At 33.4% G+C, this 21,892-nt stretch overlaps 1 protein-coding gene and 1 long non-coding RNA gene across 3 annotated transcripts; one reads left to right on the plus strand and one right to left on the minus strand.

Annotated features, from left to right (window-relative positions):
- Nucleotides 1-1,172: 1,172 nt before the first annotated feature.
- Nucleotides 1,173-19,720, minus strand: LOC139786419 (uncharacterized). Of its 2 annotated transcripts, none has more exons than XM_071725593.1 (6): nucleotides 19,532-19,720; nucleotides 11,875-12,131; nucleotides 11,239-11,508; nucleotides 5,921-6,051; nucleotides 5,564-5,729; nucleotides 1,173-3,378 (listed from the first exon to the last, which is right to left on the minus strand). In XM_071725593.1, exons 2-6 carry the CDS (start codon nucleotides 12,127-12,129, stop codon nucleotides 2,980-2,982), a joined length of 1,221 nt encoding a protein of 406 aa, XP_071581694.1. In that variant the 5' UTR covers nucleotides 12,130-12,131; nucleotides 19,532-19,720; the 3' UTR covers nucleotides 1,173-2,979. The 2 variants fall into 2 exon arrangements, with proteins under 2 accessions (XP_071581694.1, XP_071581693.1); XM_071725592.1 differs by lacking the exon at nucleotides 19,532-19,720 and adding an exon at nucleotides 15,786-16,180.
- LOC139786420 (uncharacterized) lies at nucleotides 19,507-20,351 on the plus strand. Its single transcript, XR_011722280.1, has 2 exons — nucleotides 19,507-19,634; nucleotides 19,714-20,351. It is a non-coding gene; the product is annotated as an uncharacterized lncRNA (long non-coding RNA).
- The last annotated feature ends 1,541 nt before the right edge of the window (nucleotides 20,352-21,892 follow it).

Consider the following 21,892-nt stretch of genomic DNA (forward strand, 5'->3'; position numbering starts at 1 on the left):
ATTCCGGGGGGGTGGCGGTTCAACCCCGGCATTTTTGAGATTTCAATTTTTCCACCGTTGTCGTTTTTGCTCTATACCGGTTAAACAAAGCAACATAGATAAAAATTTCCTATATAAATTTTGTAGCTAAAGGTTCACTCTTTACAGTGGTATACCACATTTAACTAAAATTATTTATTTTCTTGTTAAAAATCGGCACCGAAAAAAAACTGGCGGTTTAGCCCCGGTCTCCCCTAAAGTTACTCATATTATAAACTTCAATTATTATAAAATTTAAAAGTTTAATATAAACTTCGTACTCGTAATCGAATCTTTTCGAATCAAAATACGGTCGACATATAGATTTTTCAAATTCAAATTTGTTTTTAATTGGATATATATTTTAATTGCCACGAATAAACGCGTGCAAAGAATAAATGCGAAATTAATTTATATGCTAAAGAAATTATTATTTTATTTATATGTAGGTATCCCTTTCTTTTTAAGAAAATAATATGTATATAAATAAATATAGAGAAATTGTAAAATATTAAACAAATTTTAGAAAATTGTTTAAAAATATTTCTTTAGAAGTATTTTTAAAAAGTTATGATTTTTTTAAAAGTTTCAGCAATCATAGAAAAATACTGACTTTTTTCTAAAAATTAAAGCACTTTGGATGCATGTTAAAATACTTTATAACTAATGATAGACTCAAGTATAATTTAATTAATTATTTAATATTATTTATTTAGTTATCTTTTATAGTATGCAAAAAATAGACGCAATATAGTTTTAAATAATTAATTAATATTTATATATAATCATCTTACTTTGACTTATAAAAAAAAAACTCATAAACTATCTTTATTGCTTATCCCCGCAGGGTTTGCAAGTCGTTTTTATAAGGAACGTTACCCAAACCTTTATACTACTACCCTTTCTCCTCTCACTTTAACCCTTTTAGACCAACGGCTTAACGTCTCTTTCCGAAAGACGGAGCCCAGTTTGCTCCGCACAAGAGCCTATCTTGCACGGAGGGGCGCAGCTTCGGAAAAACATTCCATGTTTACATGGCTCTAGTGGACTCGAACCTGGTTCCTCAGATTACGAGTCTGGCGCTCTACCACTAGACCACACTGCCGCCCTTACTTTGACTTATATCGGTCAGAAAATAATAATTAACGTTATAATTTGTGTTAATGATGTATTTCGTATGTAAGTAGTATGCATAAGTGATATAATAGGAAGTTGAAAACGTTTTACAAAATCTGCACATCTCTGATAACAATTTATTAAGTTTGCTGACTCTTTAATTTTGGTGAAACTATGCTGAATTTATGTCAGTAATGCAGTTTTTCTCTGCAAAATTCGCCCAACTATGCCCGCAAAATAATGATTTTCTGCTGTTTATTTCATGAAATACCATAAGTAACTGGAATCATTGTTTAGCCACAACAAAGATTAATTATTCGATAGTGCGCTTAATGTATGCCATGAATCGGAATCATTTTCAACAGTGTGGATGATATTATTCAGTTTTATCTAAAATCGATGGAAATTATAAGTAAAATCTCTTGTTAAGGGGATGCTGTAGTGGCAGTAATTACCGACATTTTTTTTAACACAAAAAACTTTGAATTGGCTTTACGGAATTGAAAAAACTTTTTTTTACAGAATTAAAGTACGTACAAAAATGGAGGGTGGGTACTGCAGTCGATTTTACATCAAAAACGAAAAAAAAGTGAAAATTTCGGCACATAAGCTGTCACTGACGACAATATTTGCTTAAAACAAAAATACTGCAGTTTATATATACAAAATGAGATTACAGCACCCTTAGGGAAAACATTTAAGAACAATATCGTGCAATTAGAACTAAGATAGTCTAGAAAAAAGTTATATATGTCCAACTTTTATATATGCAAAAGCACATGCAGGTTGATATGATGAGTAGTATAGCGTGTAGGGAGAGATGGCGCAGCAATCGAACAAGGACATATGTCATTTCGTTAGACAAAGAAGGATATAGGGAAAACAAAATTAGAAATGTTGACATTATCGACATCGAGGAAGTTCGACCGTCACTCCAGCATCCCCTTAAAACATTTATAAATTCGGCTAACGTTGTGCATTTTATTTTAAACATTTAAACAGCCTTGCCTTATTTCATTGTTTTAATATTAATATCACAAACAAATTTTTTAATCATTTTTATCCTTTTAAGTTCTTTTTCTGACAAATGTTATATCTAGAAATGCAATTAATCCATAAAATAGATTTGAATTAAATTAAAAAAAAAGAAATAAAAATTTGAAGAAAAATGAGACGAATTGTAAAGTCTATAATGTTGTAAGAGAGGGGTGGAGAGGGGGGGAAGAAAGAGATTGAAAATGTATTAAAAATCGTGAATTATGATCTCTGAAATCTTGAATTATAATCTCTGAAATTAAAACAATGAAGATTTTTACATTAAATTTACGAATATATAAGCAACTGTGTAACAAGTTTATCAATGATATTAAAATGTAGAGTCTTCCATGTTTTTTAATGTGATCTATAATTGAAGTAATCCATGTTAATCCAAGTCAACGAAGTCAAACATTATATAATCTCTTATTTTGCATCGTAAAAGGAAGTATTTTGTAACTTCGTATGACAAAGTAGAGAGTAAAAATTAATTAAAAAGCCATTAAAGAGAATAATTAAGTTTTCTTATATAATGTTATAATTTTCAAATTTTTCTCGATATAATTATGGTAATCTTAATTTATATTATATATATGAAAACATTATATTACATCATAAAAGAATAATTTTTGATCTTTCAAACTAAAAGATCTGTCATTATCATATCAATTCCATGATGACTTTTTTTTTAAAGCGCGCCAATATTTCTATGATTCTATTGTATTCCATTTTAATGTATTTGCTGTACTTTATCATGCCTATTATTATTTTTTTTCTACATTATTTATTACAACACAAGTCAACTATTTATTAAAGATCCAGCAAACCCCATTCGTCATACATTGGAATTCTCTTCATCATCAATTGTTTATAACTCTCGCTCTTTAGACCCGGACTTGAAAAAGTATCAGGATTCATGATCTCATCCAAATCTTGCACCTCAGTCTTACAGCACAGCACCATCGGTAAAACTGAGAAGGATGATATCATTCCATAACTGGCTCTTCGTTTTAGGGTGGCTTTCAGTTCTTCCATGGTGGGTGGCTGCGTCTTGCAGCCCAGTTGCTTCATAGTCGCCGATAGTGCGCCAAGATATTCATTTAATAAAACATCTCTCTTGTTTTCAATGACATCCGGGGAAGGACTTGTATTGAGAAAATATTGAAGATCAATTGCTGGCGATGTGTAGACACACGCTTGGAAATCCACCTGTAATATCAAACAAACTCTGTCGATCGATCGATTTTTTAAGCTCCTGGCAATTGAATTGGAAATGAAATCCGTGCCCCGGGAAAGAAGTGGGACTCGTGTTTAGGAAGTCGCGGCGAGAAAGTTGAGAGTTCGCGCGAATGACACCGGCAGACAGGTGGCGGATGTACCTGAATGTGATCAAACTGGATTTATGCATTATTCATAATATACTGCAGTTTCAAGTATCTCATATTAGCCTCTTTGTCTTGATCGCTAAAGTTGATATTGTGAATCATTAAAATGCGTTAACATATACCGTATACTTTTCGGAATATTATATATTTGTCTTATTCATTTTGTTAATTTTTATGTAAATTTATTTTGCATTTAACCGCAACTTGCATTGCATTCAACTACAAAAATGATAATAAAAATTCAGAAATATAGATAATTAAAACAAAGTGACTAAACGATGCTATACTTATTTATATTTAATTTCTGCTCACGATGCTTTACATTTTTCAAAATTAATCTTTTAAGATATAGTTTTAAAGTAAATACGCTGTTTCAACAATATAAATTATGTCATTACATGCAGGTACAAATTAGATTTCACGAATTTCGTCATTCAATCTTAAATTTTAATCGTGATTATAATAATAACTAAATCAATAAGCTTGCCCTTATTAAAATGTGCCCTTGAGTGCTCAATGGCGGTCAGTGGGAATGTATGGTTGCCCTACAGTTGCAATGCGAATTATATGGAAAAGTTAATGGAAAATCTTGAGTGGCAATAAAATGAATGGAAACGCAATGGCAAGATTCGAATGACAACTTTTTCCATACAGGCGTAATGGAAACTGCTAAAGGCTTATGAAGGTTAAAACTTGTGTATGGAACTTGCAATGCGAATTATATGGAAAAGTTAATGGAAAATCTTGAGTGGCAATAAGATGAATGGAAACGCAATGGCAAGATTCGAATGACAACCTTTTCCATACAGGCGTAATGGAAACTGCCAATGACTTATAAAGGATAAAATTTGTATGGCATTTTTCTACCTTCAGCCAATGTTGTTCAGTGTGAATTGTAATGGAAATTCGTCAATGGTAAACATGCGTAATTACCCTTATCGAAATGTGCCCTTCATTGCCATTAAAAAATGCCATTGAATTCCCATTGTTCCAGACGCAATGGAAATGAAGGCATTTTTGCCAAAGATAAAAAGTTCCACACAAAATCCCATTGGTATTGCCACTGATTTTGCCGTTGGTATTGCCATTGGCATTGCCATTGGTATTGCCACTGGTTTTGCCGTTCGTATTGCCATTGGTATTGCCATTGGTATTGCCATTAGTATTACCATTGGTATTGCCATTGGTATTAACACTGGCAATACCAATGGGATTTTGTGTGGAAATTTTTATCTTTGACAAAAATGCCTTCATTTCCATTGCGTCTGGAACAATGGGAATTTAATGGCATTTTAATAAATGGTAATATTTTGTCTTTAATATTACCATTACTGAACTGACTCGTCACCATAACCTCATCCTACCACGTTCTGTAAACACTTCTATACTACTTTTCTCTACTTGCATTCTACTATCTCCCTTCATTCTCATCGCATCCCCTACTTACACTCTATCTTTCCATTATCCCTACTTGCCACATACTAATCTTTAAACCCAGAAACAAAGCTAAAATTGCACAACGCACTTTCACCGCTACCATTCACACACGCGCCATCTAGCATATACCAAGTCCTATTTTGTCTTTAATATAAATGCCTTCATTTCCCATTGCCTTTGGTTCAACAGACAGTCTATTATAATAGCTTAATAAAGCATATGATCTTTCATTGACATATTTAAGCGTATTTAGAAAGTGGACTTAGACTTTTTTTCGGAAGGTTTAAAAAGTTTTTTAAACTCTTGAAATGCTCTAACTTGAGCAATCTTCGATTAATCGAGCTAAGAAAACTTTGTATATAAATTAACTGAAATTAAACAAATCTGCGTACCAAATTTGTTTAATGTTCCTTTATTTATATAGAAAGTTTAAGCTCGGTTCCTCGAGTTGGAGCATTTACAAAATTTTAAAACTTATAAAATAAAAAAAAGTCTAAGACACTCTATAAATATTATAAGCTTAAATGTTTTGTTATCTGACATCAGATTTTTTATAATGTGGTGGTACTTACACAAATGTGCTGAACAGGTTTGCCATCATTGTCATATTTGAACAACATATTGTTTACCCAGAAATCGCCGTGATTAATAACATTGAATTCATCCTCACATAACTTGGATGCATCTATTCCTATTTTATATATGTGGTCGGTGAGTTTAGCAATTTTTTCCGAGTATCTAACAATAAATAAAAGTCACATAAACATGGAATTCTATAAAATTATGGAAAAATCATAAATATTTGCTGTATATTCTAAACAACAATTTGTGTTTCTATATTCCAGTTTCTGTTTATTATGTGTATTTATGTTATCTTAAACATTAAGAATTAGATTAATAAATATTGCGTTTATTCATGTAAATCTTACTTTTTCATACCTGGCCAATTAGCAACCTCATCTGCTAAAGCTTTAAGAGGCATAACGAAAAAATGTTTCACTTCTAGCGGGTACTGATCGTTAAACATTCCTTTCGTATACATCTCTTTTTGCTTTGGTTCCTAGATATTAAAATATTTTTATCAAAGAACATTGATATTTATATATTTAATTATACAATTTAGTAAATAAGTTTGTAGTGTGGACTGGAAATTTGGAACATGTATACATGACGCTATAGAAAAAAATCTACGACATTAATTTCAATAACATGTGATTTCTTAACAAAAGAAAACATTTTTTCTTGATGATAGTTACGAGGAGGACTATTTGTTACAATTTCTTAATGTACATTTCAATATAAATTACAAATTACGATTTCGTAAATGTAGAAGGTCTTACTGCTTACAATTAGTTAAGCACATACGTGTCTATTTAAGCTAAAAGCTTAAAGCTTTTCTTTTTCGATTGTTTTAGTTTCGAAGGTATTTGATATACGCGATATTTTAGTGAAGGAAAAGTCGATTTTCCTTAGGTAGTTAGGTACTAATTGTAAGAGAATAATTTGATATATTAAATCAAATAATTAGGACTCTCGATAATAAACATTAAAAATTAAATCTGAGAGTCAACGCGGTTATTTGTGCGTGATAAATTAAAATTTTTTTATTAGTTATTCTTACATCTTCGTCCGAACGTTTCGGCTCCGCATTGAGCCATCATCAGCGGTGTAACAAATACAATTTAATAATTCTCACGATCTCCGTTTAACGCTATGGATGAGTACTTCGGGACTGGAAAGTCGGAAAGCCGATCTGCTCGTCTGCTCATAACGTGTTGACGTATGGTTGGAATGTGATGTCATATAGGCCAGTCATATTAGACATCAAATCGTCCAATTAATCTACCCAGGTTGCAACCACCATGAATCGCTTTGATTTGAAGTGCTATAAGTGGGATTTATTTTGCTTCGCAAAATTAACTCGGAATAAAAAGTTATTAACAATATTATGAACAAAAAACACGATTTTTTTTATTTTTTTTCAAATATCTCGAAAACTAAGCAAGATAGAGTAACTAACTATACGTACCTTTTTTGTAGAGCGTAAAATTATCTACAATAATGATTTGAACAACATTTATCGTCAAGTCAGTCGTTTAGCTTGCACGCGCCGTCAAAGTCCGAGACTCGGATCCCGAAAACCCTTGATTGCATCGTTTTTTTAATGTTGCGCCGGTAATTTTCTTCCGTCATTTAAAATGGAATTAAAAATCCTAAAAAAATTACACATTATCTGAGAACTACAAAGAATACTTTTCATAATGCAACCGATTTTTTAGACCTTTTTTCTTTAGTTTGTAGCTATGTAAGCAAGAAATTTTGATTTTTTGGAATAGTCTTAGTTTTTTGCTGTTTTCAGGCCTTAGAATTTATTTGAGACAAATTTTATCGTATGCATCTTGTTGTGGACGAAATTTGCATCTTGTATCTTTTTCGTACGACGAACGTTGATTTTTTTATTGACGCACAAAGTTTAGCGTTATCCGACCTGTGCACAATATTGGATAACTTTGCGCGTCAATAACAAAATCAGCGTTTGTCGTACGAAAAAAATACAAGGGTCCTTTTTTGTTGCAAATTTCGTCCACAACAAGACGCATACGATAAAATTCGTCTCAAATAAATTCTAAGGCCTGAAAACAGCGAAAAACTAAGACTATTCCAAAAAATCAAAATTTCTTGCTTACATACCCTGGCGAAAATAGAAAGTTTCATAAGCGTTTGTTAAGCGTTTACGTGAGCGTTTGCAGGAGTTTGTTGAGCGTTTAGAATTGGTCAGTAAAACGTTTAAAAAGCAGAAATTGCAACGCTTTAGCGTTTGAAAGACGTTTGTAAAGCGTTTTGAAAGTTTGCACAGCATTTTCACAGCGTTTGCACAGCGTTTACGGGAGTTTGTTGAGCGTTTGAAAACGGCCAGTAATCCGTTTGAAAAGCGTTTAAAAAGCGGAAATTGCATCGCTTTAGGGTTCTTCTTGCGGTCGAAGAATAATTAACTGTGATTGGCCAATTCTTACGACTTACGACCTACAATACATCCATTGTAGACCGGGCCTAAAACATTTAGAGATCCTCTGTTAATAAGTCGAAAGCGTTTGCTTTCATCATTGGAAACTGCGTGCACCCTCTATTGAGCGTTTAACAGGCGTTTACTCTTGTCGTTAGAAGAAACGGCGGAAAGAGCGTTAAATGTTAAAATCTGCTTTTCGCCTCGCAGAGGGTCTGCTTATATACGCGGCTGGATGTATTTTAAATGCGAGAAAGATGCGCCGCCTAGCGGCATTGTTAGAAGAACGTTTGTTGAACGGAAGGAAAACGCTTGTCTTACGGCGCCGGATAAAGCGTTTCTTAAGCGTTCTCAAACCGTTTGCACAAACGCCCTACAATTCGCCGCATTAGAAGAGCATTTGCTGAGCAAAGGGAAAACGCTTGTCTTACGGCGTTGGGAAAAGCGTTTGATAAACGTTTGTAAAGTCTGACAGCAAACTCTCTATACGAAGTTGTATCAGCGTTCACTAAGCGTTCTCTGAAAAGCGTTGGCTTAGCATTACAGAATTTTCACGAAACGTTTTATACAGCGTTTGATAAGCGTTCCGAAAGCGTTTACAACCCAACAGCGTTGTGTAAGTGTTCTTACAACGTTTGAAAGCATATAAACGCTCAGAAAACCCTCACCAAACGTTTGTCAACGCTCTATAAGGCTTCTTATTTTCGCCAGGGTAGCTATAAACTAAAGAAAAAGGGTCTAAAAAATCGGTTGCATTATAAAAAGTATTCTTTGTAGTTCTCAGATGATGTGTGATTTTTTTAGGACTTTTAATTTCATTTTAAATGGCGGAAAAAAATCACCGGCGCAACATCAAAAAAACGATGAAATCGAGGGTTTTCGGGATCCGAGTCTCGGACTTTGACGGCGCGTGCAAACTAAACGACTGACTTGACGATAAATGTTGTTCAGATCATTATTGTAGATAATTTTACGCTCTACAAGAAAGGTACGTATAGTTAGTTATCCTATTTTGCTTAGTTTTCGAGATATTTGAGAAAAAATAAAAAAAATCGTGTTTTTTGTTCATAAAATTGTTAATAACTTTTTATTCTGCGTTCATTTTGCGAAGCAAAATAAATCTCACTTATAGCACCTCAAATCAAAGCGATTCATGGTGGTTGCAATCTGGAAAGATTAATTGGACGATCTGATGTCTAATATGACTGGCCTAATAGTCAAGTGATCAGGAGAACGCAAGTATGAGAATTAATATCGTGGCCATTTTTAAATCCATTGTTCAGCAATGCGACTAAGACGACACATATATAAGTATAAATAGTCTTGAACTTTATGCTTATGTGTCGTCTTAGTCGCATTGCTGGACAATGGATTTAAAAATGACCATGATATCAATTCTCATACTTACGTTCTCCTGATCTCTTAACTGACATCACATTCCAACCATACGTCAACACGTTACGAGGAGACGAGCAGATCGGCTTTCCGACTTTCCACTCTTTCCAGTCCCGAAGCACTCATCCATAGCGTATACCTAACGGAGATCGTGAGAATTATTAAATTGTATTTGTTATGCCGCTGATGATGGCTCAATGCGGCGCCGAAACATTCGGACAAAGATGTAAAAAGAATTAATAAATAAATTTCGATTTATCACGCACAAATAACCGCGTTGGCTCTCGATGGCCAGATTTAATTTGATATACGTTTTTGAGTAAATTGTAGTCTTTTTTTCATGAAAGATACTTTTCGAGGCACGTGCTGTAATAAAGGATAATAAAGGATATTGGACTTTGGTTAAAACGGTTATTCTCCGCCAGGCATTTCTGCTGGATCATTCGCCGTGTAGTTTCGAACTCCCATTCGACCATACAAAATTGCTGCGGTTTACGGTAACCATTATGCCGCACGCATTATTACAGTGTATGTACATATCTGTAGTATCAGAGGTTTAGGACACGATATTTATCTTGGATGGATCCAGTTACGTAACAATCGTTCATGGACATAATAATTGTTCCTTATTTTAACACATATCTGTTCGAGCTCTTATGAATCTTTCATGACTAGTTATTACTAGTAATTTACTTGAGTCTTAAATGCATCATTTATCGCAAAAAAGTGCTAAGTGCTGATGAGTGCTAAGTTTTATCTTTTCATTCATGCTATTAAAAAAATTGAAACTAATTATATAAATACAGCATAAGATTTGTGGCTTTAATATATTTGCAAAAGATTTGTAACTTTATTGTAAATATATTTTATTTTGTGTATATTTTATCAACTGCATCTAAATGATTAATTATTCTGAATTAGAATTCATTATACGAGAAATATAATTTTTCATTTTTTTTTAACAAAAGGTGTTGAATGTATGATATTTTATTCTACATAAATTAAAACGGTGAAATGCACAAATAAGATATTATTAAAGTGCAAAGCTAATTGTAATTAATATGGCACAAATTATAAAATTTCTAATAATATATGTTTTCTCTCCTCTTCTAAAAAGGGCATGTCATCGATACTCGAATCTATCGAAATATTGTTGTCGCTTTTCCGCGATGTCGATTGGTTCTCTTGTTGCGCTTACTTCATGAGCGGCTGTCATGGCATATTTTGACAGTTGTGTGGTTAATAGTGTAAAGTTAATAGTAACAGTGAAATATTAAAAACAAATAGCGCGCGCGTAGCGCGCGTCTGTGATGTTTAATATTATAAAACGTAAAAACTTTGCCCGCCACTATACATTTATGCAACAAGAAATTTCAATTTAGTATGAAGTTGGGCAATATGTTTGTACACGGTATTAAAACAAAATGTTTACCATTTTAAAATATTAATTAGAAACTACTTCTCTATAGGATCTAAAGTGTTAAAAGCACATTGTCCTAAAGCTTTACAAGTTTCAAACTTATCTCTTGATAGTATTTGAAGCAATTAATGTTTCATCGCTTTAAAATATATTAATGTCTATTATATGAAACATTTGAATATTTTTGACGACTATGTATAATGTATAATGTGTTTAATATAGTGCAATATTCGTATAATATAGTGCAAGAACTCTCCTAGCATGCAATACAAAAAATGACTTTCCATGTAAATATATATTACTTATATCATTCAGAGAATATTAACATGGAAATTTGCACCTTGTATGGTCCATGGTTTCGTGCCACTAACCTGAATTCGTGATAATCGCGATGAGACATTACAAGTGAGTCACGCGTAGTGATTTACCTTCTCGCATATGGCTACAGAAGCTGCATGAAACCTGGCTAGTCCGTCAAGCGCCAATATGGTATGAGCTAGGTCAAGACCAGACAGACGATCGGCCATGCGAAAGCCGAGAGGCGCGAGATCCTCGATCACCAGAAGTGTTGGATTTTTATATTGCACGTATAGGCCCTTCCCGCTTAAGCGATGCTCCGGTCTTAACAACTTATTCATTTTATCCAAGGTATCTGACATCATCAATATCTCGATGTCAAAGACGCCTGATAATTCGATCTGTAAAAAGTTTATTTAAGATTAACAAATAAAATCTTTTAAAATCAAACAAGCGTGCAATTAGTTTTGCGATGTAAGGCTTTAAATAAAAAGTTTTGGTTTCTCAGAAATGACAAATAAATAATAATTTTATTCCGCAAATCAAAATTGATTTTAAAATGACTGAAGCATATACTTTTCTTCTAAATGTAGGTATATGTGCCTCTTTGAACTTGATAAAAATAATTTTATTTTTAATCACTGATTGCCTAGAAAATAATTGTCCTGATCTTTTTGTTGATCAGAAATCTACTTCGAAATAGTAGAATCTGCCACTTAATTTGATTTATTTGTATTAGAAGTATTATATTAGTTGAATCAACTTACAAAGTCCTGACGAATGCCTTCAGCTATAGGCGAGATTTTGACAATGATTGATTTTTTCTCCGTAATTTTACTGTCGCCTTGGTCACGCGAAAATTCGGCAGTAACCCTAATCATGTCGCTTAAGTAGTTGTCACCCTTAGCCGTGGCCGGTTTCGAGAATATATCGATCATCTGAATCGAGTTGTCGCCTTCTGACTTTCGCAGGATCTTCTCTACGAAGCATTGATTCAGCCATGCCGGTGTCTCTAGGGCCATTTCTGAAATTGGAATTGGAATTGGAAATTTTTTTTGATAAATCATTGTTCTTCCCGCCGTGTCACGAAACGCGAAAATGATTTTTTACGATAACTTATTGTTCGCAGCGAGATTTATCACGTTTTTTTCTCCCTTTTCAACCGGCTCCCTTCTACTCATTCCGGCCTTTCCACCCTTCCCTTCGTCGCGCCCCCCTTCCGCCGTTTCTTTCCCCGCCCGCTTTACCGTCGTTTTTTCTTCACATCCGTCGATATTCAAGACGGGCGCGCATTCTCCTATACGTTTGAGTTCAGAGCTGTTTCAATTAAGAGCGTAATGGAAAGCCGCTTTTCCCTTTTCCCTTTTTGGTCAACGGCATACGTACGTTCCGCGTTGAGATCCCGTCGAATGTGATCGAGTTGCGGTATTTGCGAGAAATTTGCGTCAAACGACGCGTCTGGCGCGCCGCGATCGCGTGCGTACTTGTGGTCGTATGACATCGGCCATATGCATATTTCACCTTGATGAGTTTTCTCAGAAATGTTTTTCGCGGTTTTCTCAGAATCAAATCCGCCCATTATTAGATGGACGTTTAATGACTGAACTTATGAGGAACACATATAATTTTAATAATATATAAATAATTTATAGCAAATGATATAAATCACAATGAAAATGGTTTACTAATCAAGTGCCAGAAATGCAAATAAATGACAAAACTTTTTATTCTTTAATCGACTTCAAATAAATGTTATTTTAATTAAATTATGATACATCTTAATTGCAATGATTAATGTAATAAATCGATTAAAATGGATTTAAGAGAATTTTGATATATTTTATTGATATATTTAATTGTGTAATACCTCTTTTTTTAGTTGTACTATTTTCACATTACATAACTCTAACATGCTAACATTAATTATTACGAAAACAAAAACAACGAGATAAGATTAAAGTTGAAAACTATTCATTTGACGTAATAATTGCTCAAGCAAGTACGTAATCGCGTATGTCGTGCTTAGATAAAGCATAACATATGATTATACACTTGCAGTAAAGTCACTACGCTATTGAAGAATATGAACGTAATTTCTTTATATCGAAGTCAAATTATTATTATTCAGTCAAAAGTGTTGTATGTTTTACATTGATACGTCTTAATATGTTACTTTTCATTTATTTAAAATACCTACTATAAAAATTAATAGCTTTACACAATTTTCAATGTCAATAATCATCAATTTGCCACGTCGCATAATAAGTATGTAAATCTGTTTGATTGTTTATTCTATTATATTACCATTATTATAGTTTTTCCTAAGAAGTATTCACAACAGATTTCTATATATTTTTATTTTAATATTTTAATACATTTTAATTAGAATAGCATACTATATTGCTTAATTGTTAAAGGCATCAAAAGTCGGCCTCAAGTCGTCGAGCAACAAAAATATCGCGTTAATTATATTTGCTGCACAGCAAACTCATAAAGTACATGTAACACTCAAATGAATCTTGTTAGATTAAATCTACTTATCTTAAAAAAAAAAAACCCAAGTTTTCTCCTCAATTTTGATGAACTTTGGGTATGTTACGTTACAGATAAAAATAAGAGTATTTTCTTATGTTCTTATCTAATCTAAGCGTATATCTCATCGAAACGATCAGAGATAGGCAAAAATGTTTTAACTGAACTTTTAATGTACACGATCTTATAGCGAAGCGCGACGGTCCTTTTATGATATATGAAATCGTGATTAACATTATGTTACTGCGTGAATGCATTTATTAATATCACCATGCTGCATTATTCTAATTAACTTTTTTATTTTTTTGAATGAGCCTTGATACCAAACTAATGTTCGGTTTATTTAATTGACTTTTTAAACTATAATATCTTAATAAATATATTACTATCATTGTATGTCAAAATTATATTGTATGCTTATTATATTTACGCACACACACATACACACATATTTAAAATATCTCGTGCCGTAGTATAGTATTTTTTCCCCATTCAGAAATGATTAATCAAATCGACATCATGCATTCGACGTTGATGCATCGATGAATCGTCAATGTCGAATACTGATTAGTATTTTTGTCATCTTTGGCCTCATTATATTCACCATACATTGTTTTTTTGTAATTGTTTTTATGTTAATTGAGTAATCATGAATATTTTTATAATATTTCTGTTTTTCGGTCAATTTCCACCTCTCTCTTCTTTCTCTTTCTATTCACATCGAATACGTAATATACACAGTTGGAAAATTTGTGTTAAATATAACATAAATCACATGTCCCAAACGGTTCACTCAAATTTTTGTGTTAATTTAACATAATATGGATGTGTTAAATGGTAACCGGCGATACTATGTTAAAATATTTCAACAGAAATGAAATGTAATTCTGATCGTAATTTGAGGTTAATTATGTGTACAATTAACATAACTTTTATGTTGTAGTTAAGATTGTAAGAATAAAATTAACACTCATTTTCTGTAAATTTTTATTCTCACTTCTGTTATAGAGTAAAATCAACACTCTTTTTCTGTAAATTTTAACACATTTAATAAATACGTTCAAATTGTGTTACTTTAACATATTTTTTAAATTATTTTAGTAATTTTACATTTTACATTTGTTAAGCTCAATTAACATAGCAGGCATATGTTAAATCTACACATGTATGTGTTGTTTACTTTACACAAAAATTTTAACAAGGACTTTTTTAAACAAAAATACACAAAATTTTTTATTGTGTACATATATGTATATATTATGCTTTCCGATTTTGGATTAATTCGAAATAGAGTTAGTCGAAAGACAATAAAAATCTTACAGAAATAGTCTAAATTTCTCAATTAAAAGCAATTGTGAAACAATTGTGATGACAAAGCAAGGTCGAAGATGACAAAGATATCAACTAAACTAGTATTTGACATTAACTATTTATCGATGCAATTGACGTCAATTCAACTAATAATTTCTGGGTGGATTGTTAATCTTAAAAAGCGTATACCAATTAATATTGCATTGAGAAATTGAAATGATATTTGTTATGGCTTATCTTCTTTAATTTAAAAAGTAAAGAGGAGAAGTGGTTATTTGTGTTAGACAGAGACAGATATATATTCGATTTATATATTGTAGATATTCGATTTCTACATTATTATATTTTATAAAGTATAAGATTCTATAAAGATATGGAAAATTATTTATACGTTCTAAAATATTGTCTATAAGATAGAGAAATATCTCATAAGAACTTATAATCGCGTTTATATAATGTTTGCGCATTATGTATGTTTACAACTTAAACTCTTCTTCTCTCAAACTCACGCGACTCATGCAATTTACACGGAATGAGTTTGAGATTCTCCCACTGATGTAGCATTTTTGTAAAATCATATTTTCTTAAATTATATTAAATTATGTGTCATATAATTTATTCAGGTGCTTTTTATTCCTATTTATTCATATTTACCTATACACATATTATTGCATTATTAGCAAGTTGATCTCATATTTTTTAAATATAATACGGTATAAGTGAGTTCACTATAATTACATGTTTTACAAGGCTTTATCTAAAATTTTTATTAATAAATTTCGACTGAATATCAGTTTGAGGAAAACAGAGCGTTGATAATAATCGACACACTGACCTGTAAATTGTTTCGACTTTGGTCGTTTATTTCACTTAAATGCTCACTTCACTGTGCCGTTTCGTAAAGCCCGCGAAGTGATACACGCAGAACGCATAAGTGACAGGCTATATCTACATCAGTGCATTTTTTTATACTCTCGAATGAAATTGCGAGTATACGTATGTTTTCATTAGGCACTGCAGATGACGACTGTCACGAATACGACATATAATCTGCTTGGTCACCATTTATATCGTCGAACTTCCTGATTTATTCTTAGATAACTGAGACTCAGCCAACATTAAACACATATCGATTTATCTCTCAATAAACCAATAGACGCTAGCTTAAATGAGATAACAGAGCGATGATAACACTCGTGTGATCATGAACTGAATACGACAAGCAGTTAGAAGCAGTAGAAGCGTGCACTTATCATCCTGATATTGAGGCAAGAGAGGGGGACAATCGTGGCGCAGAGATTTGCGCTGGTCTAGTGAGCCGGAGAACCGAGTTCAAATCCGACCAAGACGGTTTTGTCAGATTTCGATCGCCACCTCTCGGATGTCAGATGGGATGGCAACTCACCGAGAGTATATTGCTTGCCTAGCTCTTTATATTTAGAGAGGGTCCTCAGGTTGGGGCAATAAAAAACACGTGCGGTTTTTAATTGTGCTATACTCTTGTTTCATTAAGACTGGCAAACGTTAAAGGAAATTATAAATGAGTATATATTGTAGGTATATGAATGTGTGAAAATATGTAATATACTAAGGAAGAAAGATTTCAGAAGAATGCATGAAATTCATCAGATTTTGCACAGAAAAAAAGCTTACCTTTTGTTAAAGCAACTTTTTGTTAAACTTTTGCTGCTGTTGCTAAATTATAGGTCTCGCTGCAAAAAATACTGCTTTTGCTGCAAAAAATGTTAGTTATCCCTATTTTACAATTAAATTTGCTATAATAGCTAATCCTGTGAGGATGTACGATTTCCAAAATTAATTCATGCATTATTCGTCGCCGTCTATAATACCGTTATCCTAAACTTGAATAATTTTTCTGAACGGCGAGAATATAGTGGAATTATTCACGAAAGTCGTCTATCATGAGCGTTATCTCGGGATATGAAATTTATATGTGATATTTAAGGGGAAAAAAATCTCCGCGGGTTTCATACTCTGCGTCAATATATGCATTTCAGTCAGTATACATATTGTTCTTTTATTGAATAGATGAAGCGAAACAACACTTCATCAACGTACTGATAATTGAAGTGGCAAATGTATTAGTTGCTTATTATATATTTTTGCCCGCATGTACATTTAATTTATTACAAAATTGTGTATATTTCGCATTATTGTTCTTTTAAAATATTTATTCTTCTTCGATTTCATGGCTAAGTTAAGTAAAAATATGAATTGTCTACTGATCTCTCAAATCACATAAAAATTTTATATATATATTTTTTTCATTTTCAACCACATGGTAATTACTTTTTTGATAACATATGCGTCTCTAACATTTTTCTACTTAACTCATTTCACTGTACTGTTAATATAGCTCAGATTTAAATAATCATTAAAATATTAATCAAATTTCGACATTTACAATTTTATGATTATTTTTCCAAAAATAATTTAGTAAATTTGGAACTGAGATATAAAAAGTTGATAACATGTTAACTATCGTGAGAATTTCCGGTACGTAATCTTAAATGCGTAATAAGAAACAGTTTGTGTATTTAGAATATAATATAATATAAAAAAAGCAAATAACGAAAGTAAATTATGAGGAAAAAAAGTTAAATATTTCTGCTAAAATATTTCTGCAATGATTTTAATGTCTGGGCAATCACCCAGATATAGCAAAGCGTGTCTGAACAAAATCGCGCAACCTGTGATTGCTTATGATGCTGGCAACTTGCCGTACATTTGCTTCAATTGATTTCGAGTAATTTAATATTTGGAGCAACATGCAGGCAACATTGGATATATGTATTGCCAGCAATTTGTCGGCAAGAGAGCAGCATCAAATTTACTTCGCGTTGCCAGCAATATGACAGCATTGTGTGATTCTATGAATTATAACAGCAACATGACAGCAACAGCTCGAATTTTGAATCAGACGATTTTAGACCGCAGCGTAAGTTGACAACAAGTTGCTGGCAAGTTGCTATGCAAAATTGTTATATCGTGAAGGCATCAACTTGCCGACAAATGCGGACTCAGTTGCCACAATTCTGATAGCAACACATACTATGTTGTCGGCAACATGCTAGCAACAATGCAAACACGTTGCTATCTGGGCATATATTATCAAAATGTGTTCATCTATTCCGTATAATGATAACAATATATCGATACTATAACGATGAACGATAACAATAATCACAGAAAATGATATTTCAAAACATTTATTCAAACAATAAGATTATTTATACAAAGTATGCTTATTAGACATTTTTAACTTAACGATATAGATTCAAATTAATACGTGATTATATAGTATAATATAAAGAAAATACTGTAATATATAAAATTAATTAATTATTTGCACGCAAATGATGAATAAGAAAGTAGTCTGCATTTCATAATCGCACGCAATCTCTAATAGAATCTTGATGTATAACAGATGATATTTTGTTCTCCAACAATTCGCACAAATTTCTTCGCTGTTCAGGAAGTTAAGGTGGTCCTTTCGTGAGAACAAGTATTAGATAGGTACCTAAATTTGATATATGTTAAATATACAGTAATAAGGGGCATGTGTACGAAAAATCAGGTGAGGTTACCGACACTTTACAAGAAATAAGTCAATCTAAATGTGCGTTCGCGGAGCGTGCTATTGTCATACTATCCTTGTTTACATCTAATGAACGAGAAAGATAGAATGATGCAAATCGCCACGGCCGAGGTTTTCAACGAATAATACATATACTTAGCGATCAGATGAATACATTATTCATGTCTTAAAATATTCCCTGAAGTTTCCGGATTTCGTACGTACCTTGAAAATAAGGGCTTGCCGAATGTTTTGCTCTGATATATGAGGTTAAATAAGTAGTGGATCCAATCGCATATTGCTTTACTCGTGGCTGCGACGGCTGCGTTCGGAAACGTCACCCGAGCGCACACGAGCACACTCCCCTCTCCTTCTATCTCAGCAAATTAGAAGGAGAAGGGAGCACACCCGAGTGATGCTTGAGATGCTTCCGACGCAGCCCGTACTGTCATGCCTGACCTAACCTAAAACGAGTCCAACCGCACTACTATTGTGATATTTTTTTAATTAGTAAATAATTAAATACGATTAAATCGTGCGTGTAAAATCATGTTATATTATTATAATTATTGGGATGTTGTGTAATGTTTGTCAATATGTTTGTTTTCAATTACCTCATGACGGACTGTTACTTGACTAGCTGTGTCGGCGAAAGGACCACCTTAATTGACGCGATTATAAAATCACACAGTAAACGTTACGACATCCGCGCAAGTCATCGTTGTCTGTGATTAGTCAGTGGTTTCGCTAGATAGTAGATAGGGACAGTGGGAATCTCGTTAATCCATTCATGCGCGTCACTAATTAGATGACGAGGCATTTGGCTACTGTAAAGAGAGTCATAGCTACGACCGCACCGGGGGGTCTGGGGGGGCGGTTAGAATCCTCCCCGTGGTCGGAGTGCGACCGACGTTATCAGTACTTCCCTGCACAGCAGTAACGGAACCCGCCACCGTGGATTTGCCCATTACAGAGATACATACCCGAAGATTACATACTCCCGGTATAGGCGACACCTCTGGCCACTGGCAGACACGGTTTCCCGTAACGCCCTTATGACACTATTGTACCTGCGCTGTTCCCCAGGTAGCAGGGTTTAGTTCCGCAGCGAACGTGATCTACTCGGATTAGATCAGCTCAAACTGACAGGACCGGGGTACCATAGTACCCCTTTTACAGGTAATGCGCAACATGAGCTTCATAGCGCGAACCCACAAGGCCTTCCATGCCGCTCACTCGGCTATGCGAACCACCACCCCTACGAGTCCGACACCATCTGGTAGGGCACCGATAGCCTCCCGGTGGGGCTCCCTACCCCCGTAGTACTCGTGTCGAGTGTACCTCACTCACGTTTGACGAGTCACCGTCGCCGGTGCCGTGTTCACCAGCTACCACGTAACGCACAGGTGCGCTGTTCACGCGTCGCTCATCGGTTGCCCGGGGATCCGGGATTCGGCAGCAGACGAAGCGTCTTAGGCATATACGGCACGTGGTGGGCCATATACCCCGCTCGTATTGGGCACAGCTCACGTACGAGCACGCCGCGCTCGCCTCGCGAGGCGCTACCCTGTTCAGCCGCACAGCCGTTTTATGGGTAAGCGGCACAGGGTGCACCGTTTACCCGCGCTTGCTTGAATTTCTTCACGTTGACATTCAGAGCACTGGGCAGAAATCACATTGCGTCAACACCCGCGAGGGCCGTCTCATTCTATCTTGATTATATCATGTTACTCGATTTGACAGCGTAATTGAATTATGAGCGTGGCATTGCAGCATTGGAGTAATAAAAAAATTTTATCATGATGCAATAATAGATATTTACCCGTTTACCTTACAGCAGAAGCTTTTTCCTTATATCCCAGACTTTTACCATTGTGTACTCTAATTATATATAATAGATATAATAATTATATTTATGAAACCTCTGCATATTCTTGTCTATGCACGTTCATGTATGTTTATGTACGTACATATACATACATATACGTCTTTTTGTAATATAAGAGTATAAGTAAAATTTTTCATTATACTTGATAATATATTATTGTACGTGAAGTCACCAGTTATTCTATTTTTATAAAAGCAAGTTAGAGAATAGCATACTTTCGTAATTGTATTAAGAATACTTACATATAATTTTAATATTAAACAAAAGAAGATTGTACTGTCTTTATAAAAGCTCGTTGATGCATTTTATTAAATATCTTTGTTTAAAAAATAATTTTAACTTGTATCGCTATGGCGTGTTATCTCTTTAAGAATAAAATATTTAATCTGATATTGCAAGTCATGCCGTTGTTGCCTGTTATCTCTTTAAGAATAAATAATTAATGTAAAAAATATCAAGATAAAATATTGAATCTGACATTTAATCTTGAAAATATCTAATCTGATATTTAATCTTCAATTGAAAGATTTTTCAGATTGGAAAAGTCAATAACTTGGATTATGGTATAACGCCTTATATCGTTTATTTTTAATTAGATAAATATAAAAAGATTAAAAAATCAATAAAAAGTGTGCAAATTAGAAACTTGCACATTGCTTCCTCATCATTACAGATCGCTACCATTGCTTTTATTTTATTTTGCTCACAAAGCTCCTCTTATGAGGAAGCTTGTATTTTATTTGATGCATAATTATTAGTATTTATTAGTTTGGCTTCCTCATAGAGGAAGCTTTATGAACAAAATAAAATAGGAGCAATGGTAGTGATCTGTAAATGATGAAAAAAGAGGAAGAGATAAAATAAAACTAAAATAAGTAAGTTTATTGATGCTTTTAGAATATACAGTTTTTAAATATCTTCATGGTTTTCGTATCTCAGGATAGGACTGGAAGACTATAAGAGAAAAAGAAAATATTTATGTATTGTACATATCTGTGTGAAATAAAAATAAATCAGTATCTATATCTGTAAAACAGGAATAGAAAATAATTATTAATATTGCATATGATAATAATAATTTTTTTTAATAGACGCAAATTTTTTTAAATAGACTTTGAGATTTGTATGTTTGGTCTGCTTCTAAGATTAAATATTTCATAAAATAATATGCAGAGATTTTTTAACGTGCATATGCTACACATAAGAAAGAATATAAGAAAAATTAAGAAATAGGTATATAAGAAAGCAGAAGATATTTTATAATCAGATATTTTATAACATACTAGCTGGTTACCCGGGCTTCGCCCCGGAGGACATATGTAATAAGACACGCAAATAGTCTCTCTCTCTCTCATCTCTCATCTCTCTCTCGTCATCTCTCGATCTCTCTCTCTCTCTCTCCATCTCTCTCTCATCCAGTCTCGCTCTCTCTCTCTCTCTCTCTCTCGTCCCCCTC

This window comes from Temnothorax nylanderi, unplaced genomic scaffold, assembly GCF_030848795.1.
Source record: "Temnothorax nylanderi isolate EJ_2023f unplaced genomic scaffold, tnyl_v1.0 TNYL_tig1031_pilon, whole genome shotgun sequence".
NCBI lineage: Eukaryota > Metazoa > Arthropoda > Insecta > Hymenoptera > Formicidae > Temnothorax > Temnothorax nylanderi.